We start from the raw sequence: 22,272 nt of genomic DNA, 5'->3' as shown, positions 1-22,272 counted from the left end.
AAGAATGAAGAGATGGGACATGATGAACATTTGGTGCCTGGTGGCCATGGAACCACCCACAGTATAAAACAGAAGCTGACCTGTCAGCAGTGAGAAACAAAATCTACCAATGTATTTGAAAACAGTAAATTCAACCACAGGAGCCAGCTTGCTGGACTGGGGAGGGGAAAGCACATCCCTGGTAACCCTGTGGTCTTTGTTCTGTCTCCAGGTAAGAGGAAAAAGTGCCCCAAACATTCCCAAAGATGGGCTTGGGTGGGTCAAAAATGTAAAGTTTGTGTTCCACTCTCCTCCAAGAGGGAGAAAAAAGGGTTATTCAATTCCCAGGTCTGGAGTAAAAGCTTTAAACTGGAGGGAAAATAGTCTTTTCTTCAGCCTGGCAGTGCCTCTGTGAGGCCCCAAAAGGGGCAGAGGTTGCATTCCATCTGGGATCTCCCCTGGCAGCTGTAATGTTAACCCTGTAAATGCTGAATTTGCTGCTGTTTTACATTTTGCAATAAGAAAAAAAGGAGAATCTTTTTTTAAGTGGCTTTTTTTTAAGTGGCTTTGTATTTTGTGGCTATTGTATGTAGATGTATACATAAAAATTAATATAAAACATATGCTTATAATTTCTTGTATGAAAGAGAAATCACCTTGATCAGAGAAAGCAACAAAGATAGATGTGTATTCATTGGACACAACTCCCTGGCTTTTTGCAGCCAGTAGGCAGACTGGAATTTAAACTCTTGAGTACTGTTAACAGAGGAAGCCCCCATAATTAATGATTTGTGCTATGACTTTTACCTACTGGAGTCTCTGGAAACAAGGGAGACGACGGAAAAAGAAAGGCAATTTCTAGATGGAAATACACTTTCAAGATTTTTTAAAACAATTCTGAGTTGCTAATGAGGTCTGCAGAAATCAGATGTTGACCAACAGTATGGCGCATATTTCTGAATGGGTCGTGTGGGCACAAAGACTGACAAAATCAAAGAGCTTAGGAAAGCCCTGCTCTTTCATTTGGCCTTGGAATACTGGCCCTGCAGTATCTCAAAATTTCAGGCGAAGAACATTATAAACCAATCAGATCTAAGACATGTAGAGACATTCTACACAAAAAGAGCAGAAGACATACTCTTCTCAAGGACACAGAGAACACCACCCTCCAGGAGAAACGGTATGTTAGGCCACAAAACAAGTCTCAATAAATTGAAATACGTAAAATCATATAAATTATCTTCTCTGACCACAAAGGAATGAAAGTAGGAATTAACAACAGAAGGAAAACTGGAAAATTCACAAATATGTGGAAATTAAATAACACACACTTAAACAACCAGCCAAAGAAACAAAAATCACAAGAGAAATTAGTACTTTGAGACAAATGAAAACAAAAACACAACATACCAAAGCTTATGAGATGTAGCAAAATCAGTGCTAAGGGGGAAATTTAAATCTATAAATGCACACAGTAAAAAAAGAAGATCTCAAATCAATAACTTAACTACACCTGGAGGAAGCGGAAGTAAACCCAAAGTTAGCAGAAAGAAGGAAATAATAAAGATTAGAGCAGAGATAAATAGAAAATAGAAAACCAACAGAATCAACAAAACCGAAAGTTGTTTTTTTTGAAAAATGTCAACAAAATTGACAAACTTTTAGGTAGATTAACTAAAAAAAAAAAAGAGAAGATGCAAATCACTAAAACCAGAAAGAAAAAGTGGGGACATTGCCACTGATCCTATAGAAATAAAAAGAATTATGACCACACTATGAACAACTGTACACCAATAAATTAGCTAACCTAGATGAAATGGAAAAATTCCTAAAAACATAGAAATTACCTGCCTCAAGAAGAAACAGAAAATGTGAATAGACCTAAAACAAGTGAAGAGATTGAATCAGTAACCAAAAAACTCTCAACAACAACAAAAACCCAGGGCAAGATGGCTTAACTGGTCAATTCTACCACACATTTAAAGAAGAATTAATACCAATTCTCTAACCCTTTCAAAGACAGAATAGGAGGCAACTACTTCCTAACTCACTCTATGAGGCCAGCATTACCCTGATGACAATAAAACTATAAAATACTGCTCAAAGAAACGAAAGACCTAAATAAATATAAAGCTATCTCATATTTATGGAATGAAAGACTTAATATTGTGAAGATGGCTGTACTCCCCAACAGGATCTACAGATTCAGTACAATCCCTAGAAAACCCCAATGGCCTTTTTTGCAGACATGGGAAAGCCAGACCTGAGAGTCATATGGAAATGCAAGGGACCCAAAATAATCTTGAGAAAGAAAAACAAAGTTGAAGGACTTACTTATCGATTTCAAAACTTACCACAAAGCTACAGTGTTCAAAACAGTGTGGGACTGGCATAATGACAGACAACAGAGACCAACAGAACAGAACTGAGAGTCTAGAAATAAACTTAAATATCTATAGTCAAATGATTTTTGACAAGGGTGCTAAGAACTTGAGAAAATAAGAGTCTTTCCAACAGATGATACTGGAACAACTGTATAACCAAAAGATATAAAGTGAACCCTTACCCATACCATATTAAAAAACTACCTTAAAATGGATCAAAGATCTAAATATAAGACTTAAGGAAGAAAACATAATGGGTAATCCTCTTGACCTTGGATTTGGCAATGATTTCTTAAACATGACATCAAAAGCACAAGCAACAAAAGAATAACAGATAAATTAGACTTAATCAAATTTTAAAATTTCTGTGCACCAAAGAAAAACAAAACCCAGAGTGGGAAAAAAAAGTCTTCAAATCACATAACTGGTAACAGTCTAGTATCCAGAATATGTAAAGGGCCCAGACAACTCAAAACACAAACAACCCAATTTTAAAATGGGCAAAGGATGTGAACAGACATTTCTCCTAGATATACAACGAGCACAGGTAAGGAGGCTCAACATCATTCAATATTAGTGAAGTGTAAAACAAACCACAATGAAATATCACTCCACACCAAGATAGGGTAGCCTTAATTTAAAAAAATAAATAAATCAGAAAATAACTAGTGTTGGCAAGGACACAGAGAAACGGAAACTCTTGGTCCATTGCTGGTGGGAATGTAAAATGGTATACTGCTGTGGAATAGTTTGACAGTTCCTGAGCAAGCTGAACATAGGATTACCATATGACCCTGCAATTCCACTCCTAAGTATATGACAGAAGGCCTGGTAACAGGTGTGCAAACAAAAACTTGTACACAAATGTTCCTAGCAGCACTACTCACCATGGCCAAAAGGCAGATACAAGTCAATGTCCATCAACGGATGAATGGATAAATAAAACACAGTATATTCATATAATAGTTTTTAGCCATAAAAAGAAATGAAGTACTGACACATGCTAAATGAAATAAGCCAGATACAAAAGGCTAAAATTGTATGATTTCATTTGTATGAAATATCCAGGAGCAAGTCCATAGAAACAGAAAGCAGACTTGTTGTTGCCAACAGCTGGGGGAGTGGGAAATCAGGAGTCACTGCTAAATGGATATGGGTTTGCATTTGGGGTGATGAAAAGTTATGGAACTAGATAGTATTAAGGCCTCTGCACAACATTGTGGATGTGCTTACTGACGACAATGAGTTATAAACTTAAAAGTACTTAGAATAGTAAATTTTATGTTATTTGTATTTCACCACAATAAAAAAAAAAAAAGTTTATAAAAAGGGAGAGAGAGATCAAGGCAAAACCGTGGCATTTTCACAAAGGACTTAGGGCGACGCCAACCCACCGATGAGCCGAAGTGCTGTCTGTGTGAGGGCGAGCATGCCAGAGTTCAGCAAGAGGCTCAGGTTGTGGGCACCGTGCTGCAGGGTGAGCATGCTGAGCATTACCAGGAGAAAGCGAGCTTGTGGCGTCGTCCCCAGGCTTGGTCCCGACGGGTTCTCATTTGTAATGGTTTGCAGGGGGACAGGCTGGATACCTAAAAAGCATTGGCACCTACATAAATTTCTTGTGCGTGGATACAAGAACATACACGATGCAGAAAGCATCAACAATTTTTTTATAAGTCTGTCTTTTTCATCAGATATCCAGAGTGTGGACATCAGGCAGCTCTGTACTGCTTTGCAATAATCCTACCACCATCACTCCACATACACCGTCTTCATCTGCCTACAAAACGTGTCACACTGCACTTCTAAATATCCCTGGTGGCTTACTCACTTCATGTCAAATATAAGAGAGATATTTCACTTCTCTTCCACAAAACCAATCCTACCACTTCTCTGTGGATGCTCAAACTGTCCAGGAAATTGTGTATTAATATAGGATACACATTCTAGGATAGATTGTGTAAGTGATACACATGGAAATGTTAAAATGCAAAAGCTTTATATATTAGGATACTACAAGATTGTATCTTCTGCCAAATTTTGAAAGTTTTGTTTAGAATTTGAGAAAACTTAAAGCAGCTTAGATTATCATTCTAATGCACAAAGTTATTAACGTCTTCAAAGCAAAACAAATACCGTATGCTAACACATATATATGGACTCTAAGGGAAAAAAATGTCATGAAGAGATTAGTGGTAGGACAGAAATAAAACACAGATTTACTAGAGCATGGACTTGAGGATATGGGGAGGGGGAAGGGTGGGCTGTGATGAAGTGGGAGAGTGGCAGGGACATATATACACTACCAAATGTAAATTAGATAGCTAGTGGGAAGCTGCCACATAGCACAGGGAGATAATAAATAAATAAATAAATAAATAAATAAAGTGTATATATAGCTAAAAAAAATAAGAATTTGCAAGTTTCCAGAATATATATAATAAAGAGCCAAACTATGAAATAATGCTGATGTGATCATTGACATCAACAGTAATTTTTAATACAGTCTTTTAATTGTCAGATTTTTAACTCACCAAGTTCTTTAAATTTGTTATTTGCATCCAACAAAACATTTCGAATATTCTGAACAGCCCAAGCATACAGCTTGCCAAAAGTTACTTCAAGCAGCATCCGATTAAAAGGCGGGATCAAATCAACATCCTTTAAACAATCAGTAAGGGGTTCCCTTTCAAACAAAGATGAAGAACTTTACTTAGAATACTGCCAGACTTCAATAAAACAATGCTTTGTTGTCACAGCTTCCCTTAATTAAGAAAAAATATTGTAAAGTTTTACCCTATATCAATCCCCTCTGGAATAAGTCTCTGCCATCCACAGAACATAGCATACTGCACAGATGGAAGTAAGAAATTTTTGGCTGCCAGTTTTAAAATTGTATCTATCCCTTCCAGGCGAACCTCTGCTCTCTCCAACTGCAAAACATCAATGCATACTGTTAAGTGTTTATGTATTATCCAATAGAGAAGAATGTTCTTAGCAAATTTACCTGTTTCAGTAGGCACTTTCTCATTTTTTCCACATCCACTGGCTCTTCTTTAAGGGCAAATTCAGCAATAGTACTGAGGAGTGCTGACTGAGGATACAGACCCTGAACATTCTGCTTCAACCATTTGTATTTGTGAACACCTGTAACTGTACTCAACAGTGGCTGCCATTTATCCTGACAAAGGAGAACCATTTTCATCATTAGTTAACCCTATTCATATTAACATGTGCTCTAAAACAATTACTTGAATATAAACAAATGCCACTAGGTTTAAATTGGTAAAATATTTTAAATTTAGTAATTAATTAATGATAAAAATGACTACATCATAAATAGGCTTTTAAGTGAATTTATAATCTGTATGCTTACATACTTTGGAATTGGCTAACCTGACATGCAAAGTTAAATTATGATCCATATTAATAGTTTCTGGAACAAAGGCTACATTCAATGAATGAGTGAATAAATGAATGAATGAAGAAAATGGTGAACAAATAATGATACAAGATACTACTAAAACTAAAAGGAAACACTTCTCCAGCTATCCATTTGACCAGGGCACCATAAGTCAAGTGCATTAAGCATCACTGGGGCACAGTTACTCATACTTTTAATAACCACCAAACTCTCTACTGTATATTCAAAAACAAAGCAACAATATTTGTGGATTCCCTTGCAGTATGTTGTGCTTCTACACAGCCAGTCTTAGAATCACAAAAAATACTTCACCTTGGGTGATTTAACTGTAATGGGTCTTTTGTCCACATTTATAGGACTGTGAGGCAAGATGCAAGCTTCTTCACTCTCTCCGTTTCCAATTTTTTCTTCATCATCAGTAGAGTCTGGCTTCTTAGGAACTATGTTTAAAAACATCATTCATTATAACAATCATTAAATATGATTTTAAATTAAGAAATGTTTAAATTTGCATGAAGGTAAAGGATATATTTTATTCACAGAAACACATAAATATCATTGTCAAGTGCTCAAATTACAAAAGTAAAAACTATCATAGTTATTCTCACATGACATCTAGGAATAACACTTTGCCACTCCATGTCAGGGATAGAAAGACAGTGACAGTGTTACAATGGAGGGAAGCCCTAAAGAAGGAGAAGCCCAGGGGTTGGCAAACTTTTTCATAAAGGACCAGACAGTGAATATTTTAGTCTTTGCAGGCTATTTCAGTCTACTGCAAATACTCTACCGTTGCAGTATGAAAACTGGCTAACTTTATTTATGAATGCTTCATTTAAACTTCATATAATCTTCATGAATCATAATCTTTTGATTTTTTTAAAAATAATTTAAAAATGCAAAATCCAGCCTTAGCTCATGGACGATACGTAGCAAGTGGTAGGCTGCATTTGTCCCCAGACCCTAGAGCTTGCCCACTCTGGAATAGTGCATTGGTTCTGTCACCAGTGTGCAACTGAATCAGTTAGATGCCTCTGACTATGTTAGTCTTTTTAATCAGAGAAATTTCTATTGAATTTGCAATGTGATATGTGGTGTTGCTTCCGTACTTTTGGTCCTCTTCAAGGTTTTCAGTCTCACTCTTCTCAATATATCATATAAATAACAAGCAACACAATAATAAACCTAGGCAATAAAACATGAACACAGCAGGTCTGGGTTGCTCAAACCCTGCAAATTCCCAAGAAAGGCCTGTCCCGTCAGCACTGGCTCTTGACCAGCTCCTGTGAACTGAGCTCTGAAACCTTGGCATGTTCTGCCTGAGAAGAGTGTGTCTGAGGCACAGGACCACCTTTACCGGTGTAACCAGACAGCTTGTGACTTACGGCAACTGCCTGTTTCTACTCTGGATGGAGTCTGGGCAGCTGAGAGCCATCACGCAGGCCCCACACGGCCATGTGACTGACTCCCAACAGCAACCCTGGGCACCACGGTTCAGATGAGCACCCCTGACTGACAGTCCGTCACACGCGTCACACGTCACTGCTGAGAGAACCAAGCACGACCCTGCGTGAGTCACCGGAGGGAACGCTGGAAGCCCTGACCCGGTTTCCTTTGGAATTCCCTCCATGCACCTCTCCTTTTGCTAATTTTTATCTGTACCCTTTCACAGTAATAACGAAGAGTACAATAGTTCTTCTGAGTCCTGTGGAGCCCTACTAGAAAATCATCAAACTTAGCACAGCACCAGGAATACTAATTATTTCTATGTTACAATTAAGTATATAAACCCACAACATGCAGAAATTTTAAGTGGTGACAGTGTGAGCTCAGAGTCCAGGGAGGCAATGGCCACACGGGGATGGGACCATCGTCTCTCACGCTGAGATGGCAGTCTCTGAGTTTCCTGGCTACCTGGGGTGAAAGGGATCTCAGAAGTGTTCCTGCCATATCTCTTGATTCAGAGCATCTCCAGGATCCAGATAAGCTGTGGTTTAAGCTCAGGAACAATCAATTCAAGACAGCTTCTAAAATAAGTTAGTCTTTCATGGCATTGTTTGTAATGTCCATCAAAAACTCAGTAATTAGTATTGCTTAATAAGCTAATCTGGGAATAAATCAATATAATTCATAAGAATATATTCAGATATTTTGGTAGACTGGCTTATAATCACAAGTGACCAAATTAGAAAGTATGTATTTTCACTCAAATTTTGGTTAATACAAAAACTCTTTTCCATATCCCTACACAGCTGCTTCCTGAAAATATCAGTAACTCTTTTGGTTCCTTTTATAACAATCTTCCATGTTTCAGAATACTCAATATTGCCAAAGAAAAACATTTCTTCACAAGAATGGCAAGATTTATTGAAAGATTAACCGTTCCCATATATCTAATTACCAGGACAAGTGATTAAAAAAACACTTCCTTTTCCCCATCAATTTAATAAAGTTTACAGTATTTTCAGCATCAATTTACTAGTTACCAAATCATAACACACTCAATCCCAAAGTCGCATCATCTGATATCTTGGAAAAATAAGCAGGATTTGTACACTTAACCATAAATACATATAACAAACATTATGGCACTTGTGAAAATGCCACAGTTGGTGAGCAGCAGCCCAAAGCCTCACTGCAACCACAGACACCTATATGGGGACACACTCTGAAAGAATCCTCCTACCTTTTACCTTCTTACCTCTCTTCTTCCTTCGTTCTCGAATTATCTTCTGAGCTATCCTCCTCCAACGGGGCAAAGAACTTAACAGTTTAAACTTGGACATTATAGAGAGGTCATTACAAACTGCAGGCCTCAGTTCATTAAAGAGGAACCTCAAACGTTCAATGACTGGGGCACAGACCTCCTTGTAAGAACGGCCCTGTTCTTGATGTGTCTACAAAGTTAAATATGAAAGAACAACTTAACAACAAATACTTTGCCAACTGTCCAAAAGCACAGAAGAAAGAAAATCAAAATCTATTTACCTTAATGAGTGAGCATTTTGCCTGGTAGACAACTCTACAAACATCCACCACGGATTTAGGCAACGTTCTGTGCTTTACTTGCTCAATACCAAGTGTACCTGCATAAACTAAAGATAATGCCACGTGACCTGTAAAAGATATTTAAAAGAAAGGGCAGGGTAGGAATGAATGTGTACTACACGTCAGCTGAAAGATCTACAGTACAGCTAAAATACTGAGCTTCATACCTAAATCTTCATGTTTTAAGAGGCAGCATAACAGCAAGCGGCCGACCTCCTCCACAGGATGCTCAGGAGGAAAGGTGATGGGTGTGGTCAAGTGGCACTGCCTACAGTACCTTTCTATCTGACACAGAAAGTCCTGCAACAGAAAGAGCTGGAGGTAACTTCAGAGGCAACCTCACAACATCGTCACGCATTCTAAACTAAGTGCCATAGCTTCTAAAACCTCACCGGACATTGAACTGAACCAGCCTCTTACCGCAAAACCAGCCCTCCAAATAACAGGTAGTGTGTGCTAAGGCGTTCACAAGTCAAAGTCCTAAGGTAAGCCAAGGACACTCAGTGTGGGCAGGCCTCACTCACCTTCACGTTGTGGTCCTGAATGTTACTGTCAGCGATGGCTTGCAGGAATGCCTGGGAATGGTCGCCCAGCGCCCGTCTGTGGGCGCAGAGCCGGGACTTGCTGGCAGGAGTGCCCCCTGGAGAGCTGCAGTGGTCCTCATCTTTCTCCTCATTGTAGCTGTAGTGGATCTGGCTAGTCTGTAGGCCTCCACAGAAGATGGATGACTGAAGCCACTCTAGAGAGTGCACATGCAAACATTAAAAAGAAACCTGAGTGCACTGTTCAGAGATAAATACTGGGAAAAAAATATATAGAGAGAAAACTAAGTACTTCATTTAGGAGGTGAAATTCAGGATCATTCATATGAAAGTCACATCTAACATATTTACATAAATTGGCTTATAATTCCTATATCTATGTGAAAAAAGGTAACACTTTCTGGTTACTCAACACATCTTAAGCATGGTATCAGAACCCAATATAATAGTTCCAGTCCAACATTTACCAGATACCTGCTCAAACATGGAGCTGGTCCAGTTCCACAGAAACCATGTGAAGACTAGAGCTATGCCTTCTAACAGGGAGAAGAGCACTGAGGCTCCACTTACACAAGTTATCACCGATTTCAACTGGGATAACCACAGGCTACAAGTACTACGGGGGAATGACCGTGCAGCAAGCAGCCCCCGACTATTCGGAGGGACGGTAAGGAATTTGCTGTGATCTGGATGAAGACCAAGACGCTTAGCATCCAGGCAGGAGAACAGCACGTGTGAAGGGTTCCCTAAAGAAAAACATGCCCAGGGCAGCACGTCTCCCTAGAGCATTAATCAATTAATAATAATAAGAGACTACTGAACATACAACACAAGATCTTTAAGTAAGCGACGGATTCTTGGAAACCTGAGGTCCAGTAGGCTATAAAGGAGACCTGTGATGAGGCACAGGTCAGACCCCATAAGAACATGCCACCCATCAGTGCAAACAGGGATACTCATTATAACTGCTATGAGTGAGATTCACCGAAGAATAATCAGTTTTTACATAACTACAGATTTTTTTTCAGTAACTGTGCTATCAAAATATTCCTCCAAAACACAAGCAATCAAATCTGGGATGCACTCAATGTTCTTTTACTGGAAATTTAGATTTTAGAGCATTCAGGAACATTCATCAAAGTGCCACATTAATTCTTCTAAAACACAAATGTGATCAGACCCTCCCTGAACCTCTCCATTTAGAACTCCCTCTTGTCTCCTTTTTTTTTTTTTTATAAATTTATTTCTTTTTTGTGGTTTTTTTTTTGGGGGGGGCGCTGTATTGGGTCTTCATTGCTGCGCAGGCTTTCTCTAGTTGAGGCGAGCAGAGGCTACTCTCTGTTGTGGTGCACAGGCTTCTCATTGCGGTGGCTTCTCCTGTTGCAGAACATGGGCTCTAGGTGTGCAGGCTTCAGTAGTTACAGCACTCAGTCTCAGTAGTTGTGGCTCGCGGGCTCTAGAGTGCAGGCTCAGCAGTTGTGGCACATGGACTTAGCTGCTCCGCAGCATGTGGGATCTTCCCAGACCAGGGCTCGAACCCTCGTCCCCCGCATTGGCAGGCGGATTCTTAACCACTGCGCCACCAGGGAAGCCCCCTACAGGTCTTCGGAGGAAGAAGAGTCCACTGTCTTAGAGGCTCTGCAGAAAGCAAAGTGCCCAGCACATACACCAAGGGTGTGCTCCAGAAGGCAGGCTGAGCAGGCACCATGATCATCTCTGCCCACTAGCCTTCTCCCCCGACCCTATACATACACAAGCAGCTCGAAGCTGACTTTCTCAATGATGCCCTCACACACCCAGTCTGCTGGGACTCCAATTTCAGGATGGCTCCACCTCCATGAAGTCTTTCCCTCCACCCCCTCCCCACTTCCGAAACCACTTACAAATGTCTCCATTTTATCCTCTACCACCATCCAACCTGACCTGCTTATCATGTCTGGCTCATGATCACACAGGAAGCACCTGAGGGCAGAGGTGCACCTAATTCTACACCTACTACACCCTCAGAGACTAACATGGTAATTCACATGAGAAATTACTCGATAGATGCTTGTTAGATAGTCAGTGGAAAGACAGATGGAGAAATGCACAAATATGTTAAGAGATATTTAAATCTATGATATGGGATATGGAGAAAATGTAATACTTTAGGTGGTTACAAAGGCTGCCATCCCAAAATGTACTGGATTTCAGTCTGGTGAAAACGCAATGCTCAAACAGAACAGCATTCCTAAGAGGAAGAGCCAATCCACATCACGTGGATTTCTAGGCACACAGGGGGATGACAGTCAAGTTGAGCCAATCTGTTTGAGGATGCAGAAGTGAGACCACGCACAGACCCAACATTCCTACATACCTGTTAGCTTCCTGTGCTGCCACAGATCGTGAGCACAAATGAAAGCCGCTCACAGCTATTTCTATTAACTGGTTTAGTCTCACTATCCTTTTTTTTCCTCACCAATAACTATGTTGATTCTTCCTGTTCTATTCTCAGTGGCACTGACAGCTCAGCTAAAATAACCTGCTAATCTGTTAGCAGAAAACAAAATTTTTCTTACTGGCGCATTCGACCTCAACTGGAGATAGCGGCGTGCTCAAAGCTAAATAGGAAGCGTGTAACCCAAGGAGTAGGCCCAGATTTCTTTCAGTGTCTATAAGGGGTGAAGACAGACTTCCCAAATCTGGTATGGTAACAATTTCTTGGTCAGGCTGCAAAAGATAAATTTCATCATCAGTATGAGAAAACAGCGTTAATTAACATTAAACCAAGAAGACCAACAGCTTTATCCTTAAACAAGACATACTGCCATAATAAAGACTATATCCTATAATAGTGAGATCAGGCTGCTACCAAAATAACAGAAGATATAAAGCAGACAGTATATGCCTAAGTCTGGTAGAAAATCCAAAGCAAGGATAAACCACTTGGCTAGAAATTCCTTAGGGAATCAAATAGAAGTTAGAAAAGGAAGGGATTTAATGAAAATAATCTTAAATGTTGCCAGCCACACGACAATTTATAAACGAAGTTAATTTTTCCCTTCATAAAATGCTTCAAACATTACCCCTGAGGCATAACTTAATAAATTTTATTACCTCTGTATCCATATCTGGAAAGCCAATCCCAATATATGAATCCCAATGCTAATGAATATATAGAATGGACATATTTCTATTCTAAAAAATTATGCTACTAAATAGTTCCTCCCCAAAAATATATATCTCAAGATGGTAAGTCCTTCCAAATTTCTACATAGGATTACAATAAAATCGTAAAGACAAAAAGTTAACCTCTTTTTTTGTATGTGTGGAACAAGGTCTACGTTTCTTACAAATTAACAATTTTAAAATAATTTTTCAAGGCCAATACATCATAAACTATATGAATAAATGTAAATTGATTTATGAAAAAAATCTCTAAAAGATCTTTGAGTTTATCACTTAATAATGACCCCCCTCCCCAAAAAGATCCAACCAGCTATATTTCAGGGTAAAAACCACTTCTCAGAAATATCCAGAGAGGGTCTCCACTGAAGTCCACCTTGGCGCTCACTGCACACAGCCTCACCTCCAGATACTGGCCAACACAGAAGGCATGCATTGATTCCCGTGTGTCTTCAAACTGCAAAGCAGCTTCCAAAGCTACCACTGGGTCTTCCCCTACAAATTGAGCTAAAACATAACAAACAACAGCAACATGACTTCAGTACAGTTTGCCTAGGCATTTATAGTAGAAATGGCAAGTGGGAAATAGATTAGGCAGGTTAACTCCAAAGTGAGGGTTACCAAAGTAATAGGATCTCTCATCCTCTCCCAGGGCTGTCTGGGTCAACTCAGGACTTGGTACAAGTTCCAACAAGCGTTGGAACAAAAAATGCATAATGATAAGAAATTTTGCATATGTGCCTGAATTTGCTGTGATAGGATAGACCCCAAAGTCACTGACAGATTGAAATGTATGGGTGCTGGAGCAGTACTAAATTGATCATTTTAAACCAAATGCTCTGCTTAAACTAACACATCTGAAATTTCTAACCATGAAGTAAAAAGCAAGGCCTTACCAAGAATACTATTTCCTGTTAATGACTGCGTCTGGAAGTCCTTTATATCATAAACTTTCCCATCAATCACAGTCCAGAAGCCTCCATCTTTATTATGGTTCTCCAAATCAGCTTTGCGTATAAGTGTCACTTCCTCGTTATTTCTACAGTTCTGACCTGTAAAAAATGACTCTGTGTATACAGAAACCAAAATCAATGAATCAATAGATCAATAGATAACATGACTAGAACAAACTGTGTGAAAGAACTACAAGGTGAAATAGACAAATCCACAAACACAATGAGAAATTAACATACCTCTTACTATAACTATCACCACAAACAAAAATTCAGCAAGGATACAGAATGATTTAAAAACAAAAACAAAAACACCACATGAACAGCATGAATAGCAAGTCTGGCCATATACCAAGCATTAGAGCAAATCTCAAAAAATTTCAAATAAGTCAAGTTACACAGCATGGACACTGACTACAACGCAGTTAAGTTAGAAATAGGTAACGGAATTCCCCAGTGGTCCAGTGGTTAGGACTCCACGCTTTCACTGCCGAGGGCCCAGGTTCAATCTCTCAAGCCGTGCGGTACGGCCAAAAATAAATAAATAAGTAAACAAACAAACAAACAAATGAATGAATAGTAGAAACAGGTAACAAAAAATAAATTAAAATCTCTACATATTTGAAAATTATGAAATATATTTCATAAATTCCCAGAAAAAAATGACTATGGAAATCAGACAACTGAAATGAACAATAATGAAAATACTACAGATCAACACTCGTGACATACAGCTAAATGTATGTTTGAGGGCATTTCTACCTTTAAATGTATATATTAGGAAAAAAGAAAAGCTAAAAAGTAAGTTAACAAACATGAAATCAAAAAAATTCAATGAGTTCATAATGATACTCAAAAAAAGAGAAAACCTCATGGGTCACCTTTGGAAGCATTAGGACTCCAACTTAATATTACAAAAAATGGTTAACGAGGGGTGGGGTGGTGGTGAATCAAGCCAAGATCACATCCTCCCTGTGCAAACTGTACCTTATGCTACCAAACAGCTGAGGGCAAGGTTGCTGGGCAACTGCACAGAAGACACATTATACGTGAACTCCTTGGTCCATGTGAACAGAACTGAAGGTGGGGCCGCCCACCATCACAGGCCTCTGAGCCAATGAAACACAAAGCACACACTCTGACCCATCAAAACTGAATCTGAATCTCATTAAGCCTATACATATCATCAGCAATTTACAGAAAATGTAACTGACAGAAGATGTTAAGACTTCAAGAAGAAAATGCAATCAACCAAGTTCAGAAAATGTGAAATTCTCCAGAACAAATGTCCTACTTCTTTGAAAAATAAACAGTATGACAAAAGAGAGGGAGAGGAGATCCTGGAAATATGCTGTTGGGGAAAAAGAGACTCAAGTATGTATCACCCAACTGAAACATACAGAACTTGTTTAGATCCTGACTCAAAATAACCACTAATAAAAAGATTAATGAATCACTGTTAATCTTAGGATAATGAGATTGTGGTTTTATTCTCCCAAAAAAGTTCTTATCATTAAGAGGTGAAGTGTGTGAAAATGTTTTAAAGACAGAAATATGCTTTAAAATAATACAATCAATCAATCAGATAGAAAGTGTAGGAGTGCTTCTCGGGAATGGGAATTTTTTTTTTTTTTTTTTTGGCCACGCCACACAGCATGCAGGATCTTAGTTCCCAACCAGGAGTGGAACCTGTGCCCCCTGCAGTGGAAGCTCGGAGTCCTAACCACTGGACTGCCAGGAAAGTCCCCAGGAATGTGAATACTTTTTATTCTACATTCATTATATTATTCTCTCTACTTTTATCTCTGTTAGAAAACTTTCATAATAAACATATTATAAAAACATCAGTACGCTAACAATTATCATTTCTCAGAAAGTTAGAAAAATGTCAGATTAAACCCTAAGAAAGAAGAAAAATAAAGAAAGAAAGAACAGTGTGGTATCAGCATAATGACAGACATTTAGATCAACAGAATAGAGAGCCCAGAAATAAATCCTCACAATATATAGTCAAAGGATTTTTTTGACAAGGGTGGCAAGACCATTCAATGGGGAAAAAAGGACAGTCTTTAGAAATAAATGGTGCTGGGAAAACTGAATATTCAATTGCAAATGAATCAAGTTGGACCCCTACCTTTCACCATACACAAAAATTAACTCAAAAGTTGAGACTCTGCACTTCCAAGGCAAGGGGAATGGGTTTGATCCCTGGTCGGGGAACTAAGATCCCACATGCGGAACAGCGCAGCCAAAAAAAAAAAAAAACCGTGTGATGTGTGTGTGTGTGTGTGTGTGTGTGTGTGTGTGTGTGTGTGTGTGTGTATCTTAGAAGAAAACATAGGAGGAAAGCTTGATGACATTGGATTTGGCAATGATATTTTTAGACAAGACACCAAACGCACAGGCAACCTTCATCAAAAAAAAAAAAAAAAATCAAAGTACACTATCAACAGAATGAAAAAGCAACCCACAGAACTGAGAGAAAATATTTGCAAATCATATATATCCAGAATACGTAAAAAACTCCTACAACTCTACAGTAAGAACAAAAAATCTGACTCAAAAGTAGGAAAAGGGGGGATTCCCTGGTGGTCCAGTGGTTAGGACTCTGCACTTCCACTGCAGGGGGCACAGGTTCGATCCCTGGTCAGGGAACTAAGATCACACAGGATGGCAAAAAAACAAACAAACAAAAAAGTTGGAAAAAGACTTGAAAAGACATTTCTCCAAAGATATGCACATAGTCAACAGGCACATAAACAGATGTACAACACCACAAATCGTTAGGGAAAACCAAATCAAAACTACAATGTAATACCACTTCATCCAAACAGGATGGCTATTATTTAAAAAACAGACAACAAGTGTTGGCAAAGAGGTGGAGAAATTAGAACCCTTCCTTGTGCATTACCTGTGGGAATATAAAATGGTACAGCTACTGTGGAAAACAGTATGGCAATTCCTTAAGAAATTAAACATGGAATTATCATATGATTCAGCAATCCCACTTTTGGCTATATACCCAAAACAAGTGAAAGCAGGGACTCAGACATCTACACAGCCATATTCACAGCAGCATTAGTCACAACAGCCAAAAGGTGGCAACAGTCAAGTATCCATCAACAGATGAATGGATAAAAAAGGTGTGGTTTGTATATGTGTGTATACACACACACACACACACACACACACATACATATATACAGCATATATACATATATATGTGTTATATTATATACATATATATATACCAAATATATGTAATGGAATACTACTCAGCCAAAAAGAAGAATGAAATTTTGCCATTTGCAACAACATGGATGGAAAAAAACTGTATAATCATCAAGAGTTGCATAAAAAGTATCTGATGAAATTTAATATCCATTCATGGGACTTCCCTGGTGGCACAGTGGTTAAGAATCCACCTGCCAATGCAGGAGACACGGATTCAATCCCTGGTGCAGGAAGATCCCACATGCCGGGGAGCAACTAAGCCCATGTGCCACAACTACTGAGCCTGCGCTCTAGAGCCCGCAAGCCACAACTACTGAGCCCATGTGCTGCAACTACCGAAGCCCGCATGCCTAGAGCCCATTCTCCACAACGAGAAGCCACCGCAGTGAGAAGCCTGCACACCACAACGAAGAGCAGCCCCTCCTCGCCGCAACTAGAGAAAGCCCGCACGCAGCAACAAAGACCCAACACAGCCAAAAATAAATAAATAAAATATAAATAAATAAATAATTTTTAAAATCCATTCACCATTAAAGACTCATCACAAAGCAGAAACAGAAGGAAACATACTTAATATTTTAAGGTATCTACAAAGAAAGCCCTACAGCAAACATCATACTTCCTGTGTGAACTTTGGAAAGTTTTTCCTCTGCTCCTAGGAACAAGACAAGGATACCCATTATCACCATTTCTATTCCACAGTGCACTAGAGGTGCCAGCAAGTGCAATATTTCCGGGGCGAAGCTCTGTGTTCAGAGGCAGACACGGCCAGAGAGTCACCTGATTCAGACAAAAGTGGTACTCTAGAGGAGAGACCACAATGGTCCTTTCACCCAAGGGTGCTGGCACAACAATCCTACGGACAAAATGCGTATGGAAAAAAATGGCATGCGATCTCTTGGTACAGAGGAGGGACAGGGAGAACTCCCACGCTTTGCAGAGATGAGGCACGATCACTGCGGAAGCCTGGCATTCTGTACTAAAACACACCTTACAAACCACCAAGAAACAGACATGAGAATGTTTAAACAACTAAGCTGTTAAGGGGCACATGCCTATCTGATAAAATGATCAAGAGAAGTAGGGGAGCGGCGAGCACACAAGCCCAGAGAGGGAAATCTTTCAGGGAGACAGAGACAGTGTCTGGGAGGGTCCTGCTTAATAAACGGCTTCCCCTGGGAACAGTCCCAAAGCTGCTTTCGGTACTTTTGTGCTTATGTTACACTTCACAATAAAAAGGTTTTACAATGAGTATATCTGAACTGCTGATCAAGTTATATGCCTTCAACCATATACAGTAAACAGACAAAAGTCACAAATGACCACCACTTAAGTTCACAACAGTAGATGAATCGTGTTGAAAATATCTGCTATACTAAAAAATAAAAAATTATGCTCAATATCCTAAGGTCGGTTATTTTCCTCAGGACAACTGTTACTTTTCGTTTTAAGCTCCTATGTTATAGAAATGACAATCTACAATGGCATAAGAAAAGGCCTACCTTGCTTGAGCTTTCCTATAAAATGCAAGTTGAACCACAACTTCAATTAATTCTGTGAGCCCAGGAAGTCATAATACTTAGATTCAAATGAATCAAAATTCAAAACTTTGAGAAGACAAGTTTCATTCCAATTTGGTAAGCACTAGAGACAGTATGGATGGGAAGTGCTCAGCTGACTATGGGAATTCCACAACTCGTGTCACAGGACGCCAATGAGTTTAAGGAAGTCCTCCCATGTTAATGTCTTCCTCCAAAGTGGGACCATATCTAACCACCTCAACAGTACCTTCTGGAGACAATTTCCAAGAAAGGGTTTTCCAGAATGTTCTAAAATAATCCAATTCAGGATGTAACAACCATGACTAACAGAAAAATTTTCCTTAAATATAACCCAAATCTGTTCTGATTTGGATTATCTTTGTTTTCCATTTACACTACCACCAGTGAAAGTGGCAATAACTGGTCTTCCTTTGTTAAACAGTCTTTCAAATGAAAAGGCAAGAACAGATGAGACTAGGACAAAGCTTTCCTCAGTGCAAGCCTGTAAGTGAGACGCCATACCCATGATGCCAGGCCAGGCTAACTCCTCGTGGTCGTCCCTTTCCTTTCCTGGCGCCAGGTGGTTGAACCGATCCAGATGTTCTAACAGGCCGCCCAGCAGAGGGACAGCCCCAGCCTCCTGCACAAGACCGGCATTTTTGCTGAGAAGAAGCACCACAGAAACTACCAGCTCTGGAAGGAGGGTACCTACATGTAAAAGAGGAAAAGGCGTAAGACTCCAGCCAAAGTGCTCATCCTATAAAACCAGTCTGTAAGCTTGGGCTCTGTCTGAATGCTGATAGGTGTCAAAATAAGGAGTGCTCGTCCTTTAGCGTGTTTCTACAGGATTATTTTATCTTTCATTCTGAAAGAAACAAATACAGGTATCAAACAGAAGCCTCTGAGTTAGTTATAAGAATACTTTTCAGAAACAACTGTGTTTCAACACAAAAGTATTAACTGGAGTCTTTTATTGAGAAAACTAAGTGTTTGCAACTAAGCTTATTATCAGAAAAAAGGCACTCAATACTCTGCCACAGAATTAACTTGAAAAAATATTAAGCAATATAGGAATTTATTAAGGTCCTAAAAGGGGCAACTAATTCTTATGCTGATGTAATAAAATTAGACAAGTACCATTAACCTCATTATTGAAGTGTTACTAATGGTGGTCTGACTCTAAATCATCCATTATATGTATCACTGTATATGATAGTGACGTGACTCCCACACCAGGTTGCTTAACCATAGAATTGTCAGTAACTAAAAAAACGAAAGGAGAAAGGGCTACACGACTAGAAGATGTATGGGGTAAAGGCATGCAGCTTTACCACAAAATGATAAATTTTAAATCTCATCAATCTCCGAAAATAAATACACGCCCACATTTAGGAAACAAGGTAAGTACCAGTGAAGTCCCCTTCCACAATGCAGGCCACCTCTGCAAAGTGCCGCCAGCTAGTGGAAGCAATGCTTGCTGCCACGGGCAGTATATCTCCAATGTGTGTGCACAAAAGGGCTGTGTACTTCTTCAGCAAGGAACCAACCCCCATTAGTTCAGGACCTGAAGGGAAGATTTAGACAATTTCATTTGCACTATTAAAATTTACTTTGTAAATAAACTTCATTGTTCCACTATTCTACTCTCATCTATACATTTTTTACCTATAATAATTTTCTCAAACGGGAGCAGTTAATCTTACTTATTTAGTCCTTGGCTCCTTTTACATCACATAATTTGAGAAACTGAATTTGGATATACTGATTTTTATACACTGCACTATATAGTATCTAAAAACTTCGAGTAAAAATACTAAAGTCATAACTTAGAGTTCTAAAACTTTATATCCAATATACATGTTTTCTAAGTCCAAGTCTTTTTTTTTTTTAATTTATATATTTTTTTGTGGTACGCGGGCCTCTCACCGTTGTGGCCTCTCCCGTCACGGAGCACAGGCTCCAGACATGCAGGCTCAGTGGCCATGGCTCACGGGCCCAGCCGCTCCACGGCATGTGGGATCCTCCCAGACTGGGGCACGAACCCGTGTCCCCTGCATCGGCAGGCAGACTCTCAACCACTGCGCCACCAGGGAAGCCCTAAGTCCAAGTCTTAATGCCTGAAAATTACTCCAGTGAAAAAGTTAGGCATTTTTCAATCTCATAAAAATCTTCAACTTTTGGGAGCTTCCCCAGCGGTCCTGTGGTTAAGACTCCACAATCCCAATTCAGGGGGCCCTGGTTCGATCCTTGGTCAGGGAACTAGATCCCGCACGTGGCAGCGAAGATCATGCGTGCTGCAACTAAGACCCAGCACAGCCAAATAAATAAATATTTTTTTAAAAAAAATCAACTTTGGGCTTCCCTGGTGGCGCAGTGGTTGAGAGTTCGCCTGCCGATGCAGGGAACACGGGTTCGTGCCCCGGTCCGGGAAGATCCCACATGCCGCGGAGCGGCTGGGCCCGTGAGCCATGGCTACTGAGCCTGCGCGTCTGGAGCCTGTGCTCCGCAACGGGAGAGGCCACAACAGTGAGAGGCCCGTGTCCCGCAAAAAAAAAAAAATCAACTTTTCCTCCTACATGGCTCTTAACAGCTTTTTAGTCCTTGTAACTTTATGACATTGCGATGGTCACCTCTTTCAGACTGAAATGGTTCACCAATTTCAACCTGAAATTTTCCATCCTCTACAAGGGCCTAACGATTTTCAGGAAGTAACACAGTTGTTTTAGACTATACTGGCTATAAAAATATTAACAAAAGTAGCAAACCTTTCCATCACTGACACAGAAAGCTACCTTATAAAGAGCCAGCCACTCCTTTTGGAGTTTGTGGAAAGTGCTCTACTCTACGCTGTACACAGAACTGAGCACTTACATATCATCCTATTTTCATTCTCACAGGGACCCTCAAGTCTTATCCTAACTCTGCAGGTGAGCAATCTACAGCCCCCAGGAGACTTAGTCCCGTATGCAGCAGCTAATAAACCAGAGATATAACTGAGATTCAGTCTTCCTTCAATGATAATGCATTCCTCCTACTACACCCATCTAGCTTACCAGGGTGACATACAAATATTAGGTCCCTATTTCGCCCCCACATTATGCCAATCTCAAACAGTCCACAACTAACCCGTGGAATAAGTCTGATAAATCTTCTGTAAGACTAACCTGAACATAAAGTTAGATGCTATTTCTCATGTCTAAGGAATTTAGATATTAACACAATGAAATATTGATGAGTCTACTACAGAAATATCTGTCCAAAAAAGAAGATGCAAAATGAAGTCCCCCAAAATTGGTGCATCTAACAGTATAAGAACTACACATCTGGGCCATGCAGAATAGGCATGTCAAGAAGCCTAAATAAAAAAGCCAAAATACACACAAGACACTTTAACATTTTAAGTAACTTACTAGAAATATCTGAAGTCTGACCAACATTTTCTCCTGGGTAAAGTTTACTGATAAGTAAGCGCTGAAAACGCAGCAACAAATCCAGTGAAGCAGATCTCTCATGACTCTGTTGCTCAAAGTCTAGACATGATGATATTCGACGGGCAACATCTTTCAATCTGGCTACTGTCTGAGAAGCAATGTTTCTATGCAGGAGAAAGAGGATTGCAAAATTAAACAAGTTATGTTTGTTTTTAAAGGGGGAGAGGGGTTGTAAAAAGAAAAATCACAACATAAACTAAAATCAGAAATAAAGATCATACACCCAGGTGACCTGCAGCTGGCTTCCTTCTGCAAATGTGTGCCAGCTGCACCTGCAATAAGCGCACCTCATTCAGAACTGAGCAGAGGCACACAGAAGACACAAAGGTAGAATGACACCCCTTGCTTTACAAGATGCGCTCCTAAGAGTTGCATGGAACAGTCCAAAATGATGGAAAACTCCTGTACAAACCTTTGGAAGGAAAAGTAACTGTTACCATTTTTTGTCCAAATCTACATTTCAAATATAAATGTGACACTATCCTTAAGGACAAGACCCACTAGCATTTCTGCA

General features: G+C 39.6%; 1 protein-coding gene and 1 non-coding gene across 10 annotated transcripts in view; one reads left to right on the top strand and one right to left on the bottom strand.

Annotated features, from left to right (window-relative positions):
* The window catches only part of HERC2 (HECT and RLD domain containing E3 ubiquitin protein ligase 2), a 227,472-nt gene that overhangs the window by 122,933 nt on the left and 82,267 nt on the right, over window positions 1–22,272 (bottom strand). For 5 of the 9 annotated variants that reach the window (XM_067025765.1, XM_067025770.1, XM_067025766.1 and 2 more), the window contains 16 exons: window positions 21,678–21,862; window positions 19,676–19,831; window positions 18,790–18,975; window positions 17,346–17,381; window positions 13,436–13,606; window positions 12,943–13,046; window positions 11,933–12,083; window positions 9,357–9,571; window positions 9,000–9,132; window positions 8,773–8,900; window positions 8,486–8,681; window positions 6,097–6,224; window positions 5,368–5,541; window positions 5,157–5,293; window positions 4,895–5,046; window positions 3,758–3,949 (listed from right to left, as the gene is read on the bottom strand). In XM_067025765.1, the coding sequence (XP_066881866.1) occupies window positions 3,758–3,949; window positions 4,895–5,046; window positions 5,157–5,293; window positions 5,368–5,541; window positions 6,097–6,224; window positions 8,486–8,681; window positions 8,773–8,900; window positions 9,000–9,132; window positions 9,357–9,571; window positions 11,933–12,083; window positions 12,943–13,046; window positions 13,436–13,606; window positions 17,346–17,381; window positions 18,790–18,975; window positions 19,676–19,831; window positions 21,678–21,862 (2,444 nt within the window). The remainder of the gene's footprint in view (window positions 1–3,757; window positions 3,950–4,894; window positions 5,047–5,156; window positions 5,294–5,367; window positions 5,542–6,096; window positions 6,225–8,485; window positions 8,682–8,772; window positions 8,901–8,999; window positions 9,133–9,356; window positions 9,572–11,932; window positions 12,084–12,942; window positions 13,047–13,435; window positions 13,607–17,345; window positions 17,382–18,789; window positions 18,976–19,675; window positions 19,832–21,677; window positions 21,863–22,272) is intronic. The other 4 variants (XM_059055000.2, XM_067025771.1, XM_067025767.1 and 1 more) reach the window with 3 other exon arrangements.
* On the top strand, window positions 16,075–16,147 carry TRNAG-UCC (transfer RNA glycine (anticodon UCC)). Its single transcript has one exon. It is a non-coding gene; the product is annotated as a tRNA-Gly (tRNA).

This window comes from Kogia breviceps, chromosome 2 (assembly GCF_026419965.1).
Source record: "Kogia breviceps isolate mKogBre1 chromosome 2, mKogBre1 haplotype 1, whole genome shotgun sequence".
NCBI lineage: Eukaryota > Metazoa > Chordata > Mammalia > Artiodactyla > Physeteridae > Kogia > Kogia breviceps.
The sequence above is the reverse complement of the archived record's forward strand: the minus strand, read 5'-3'. Positions and strand labels throughout refer to the sequence as shown.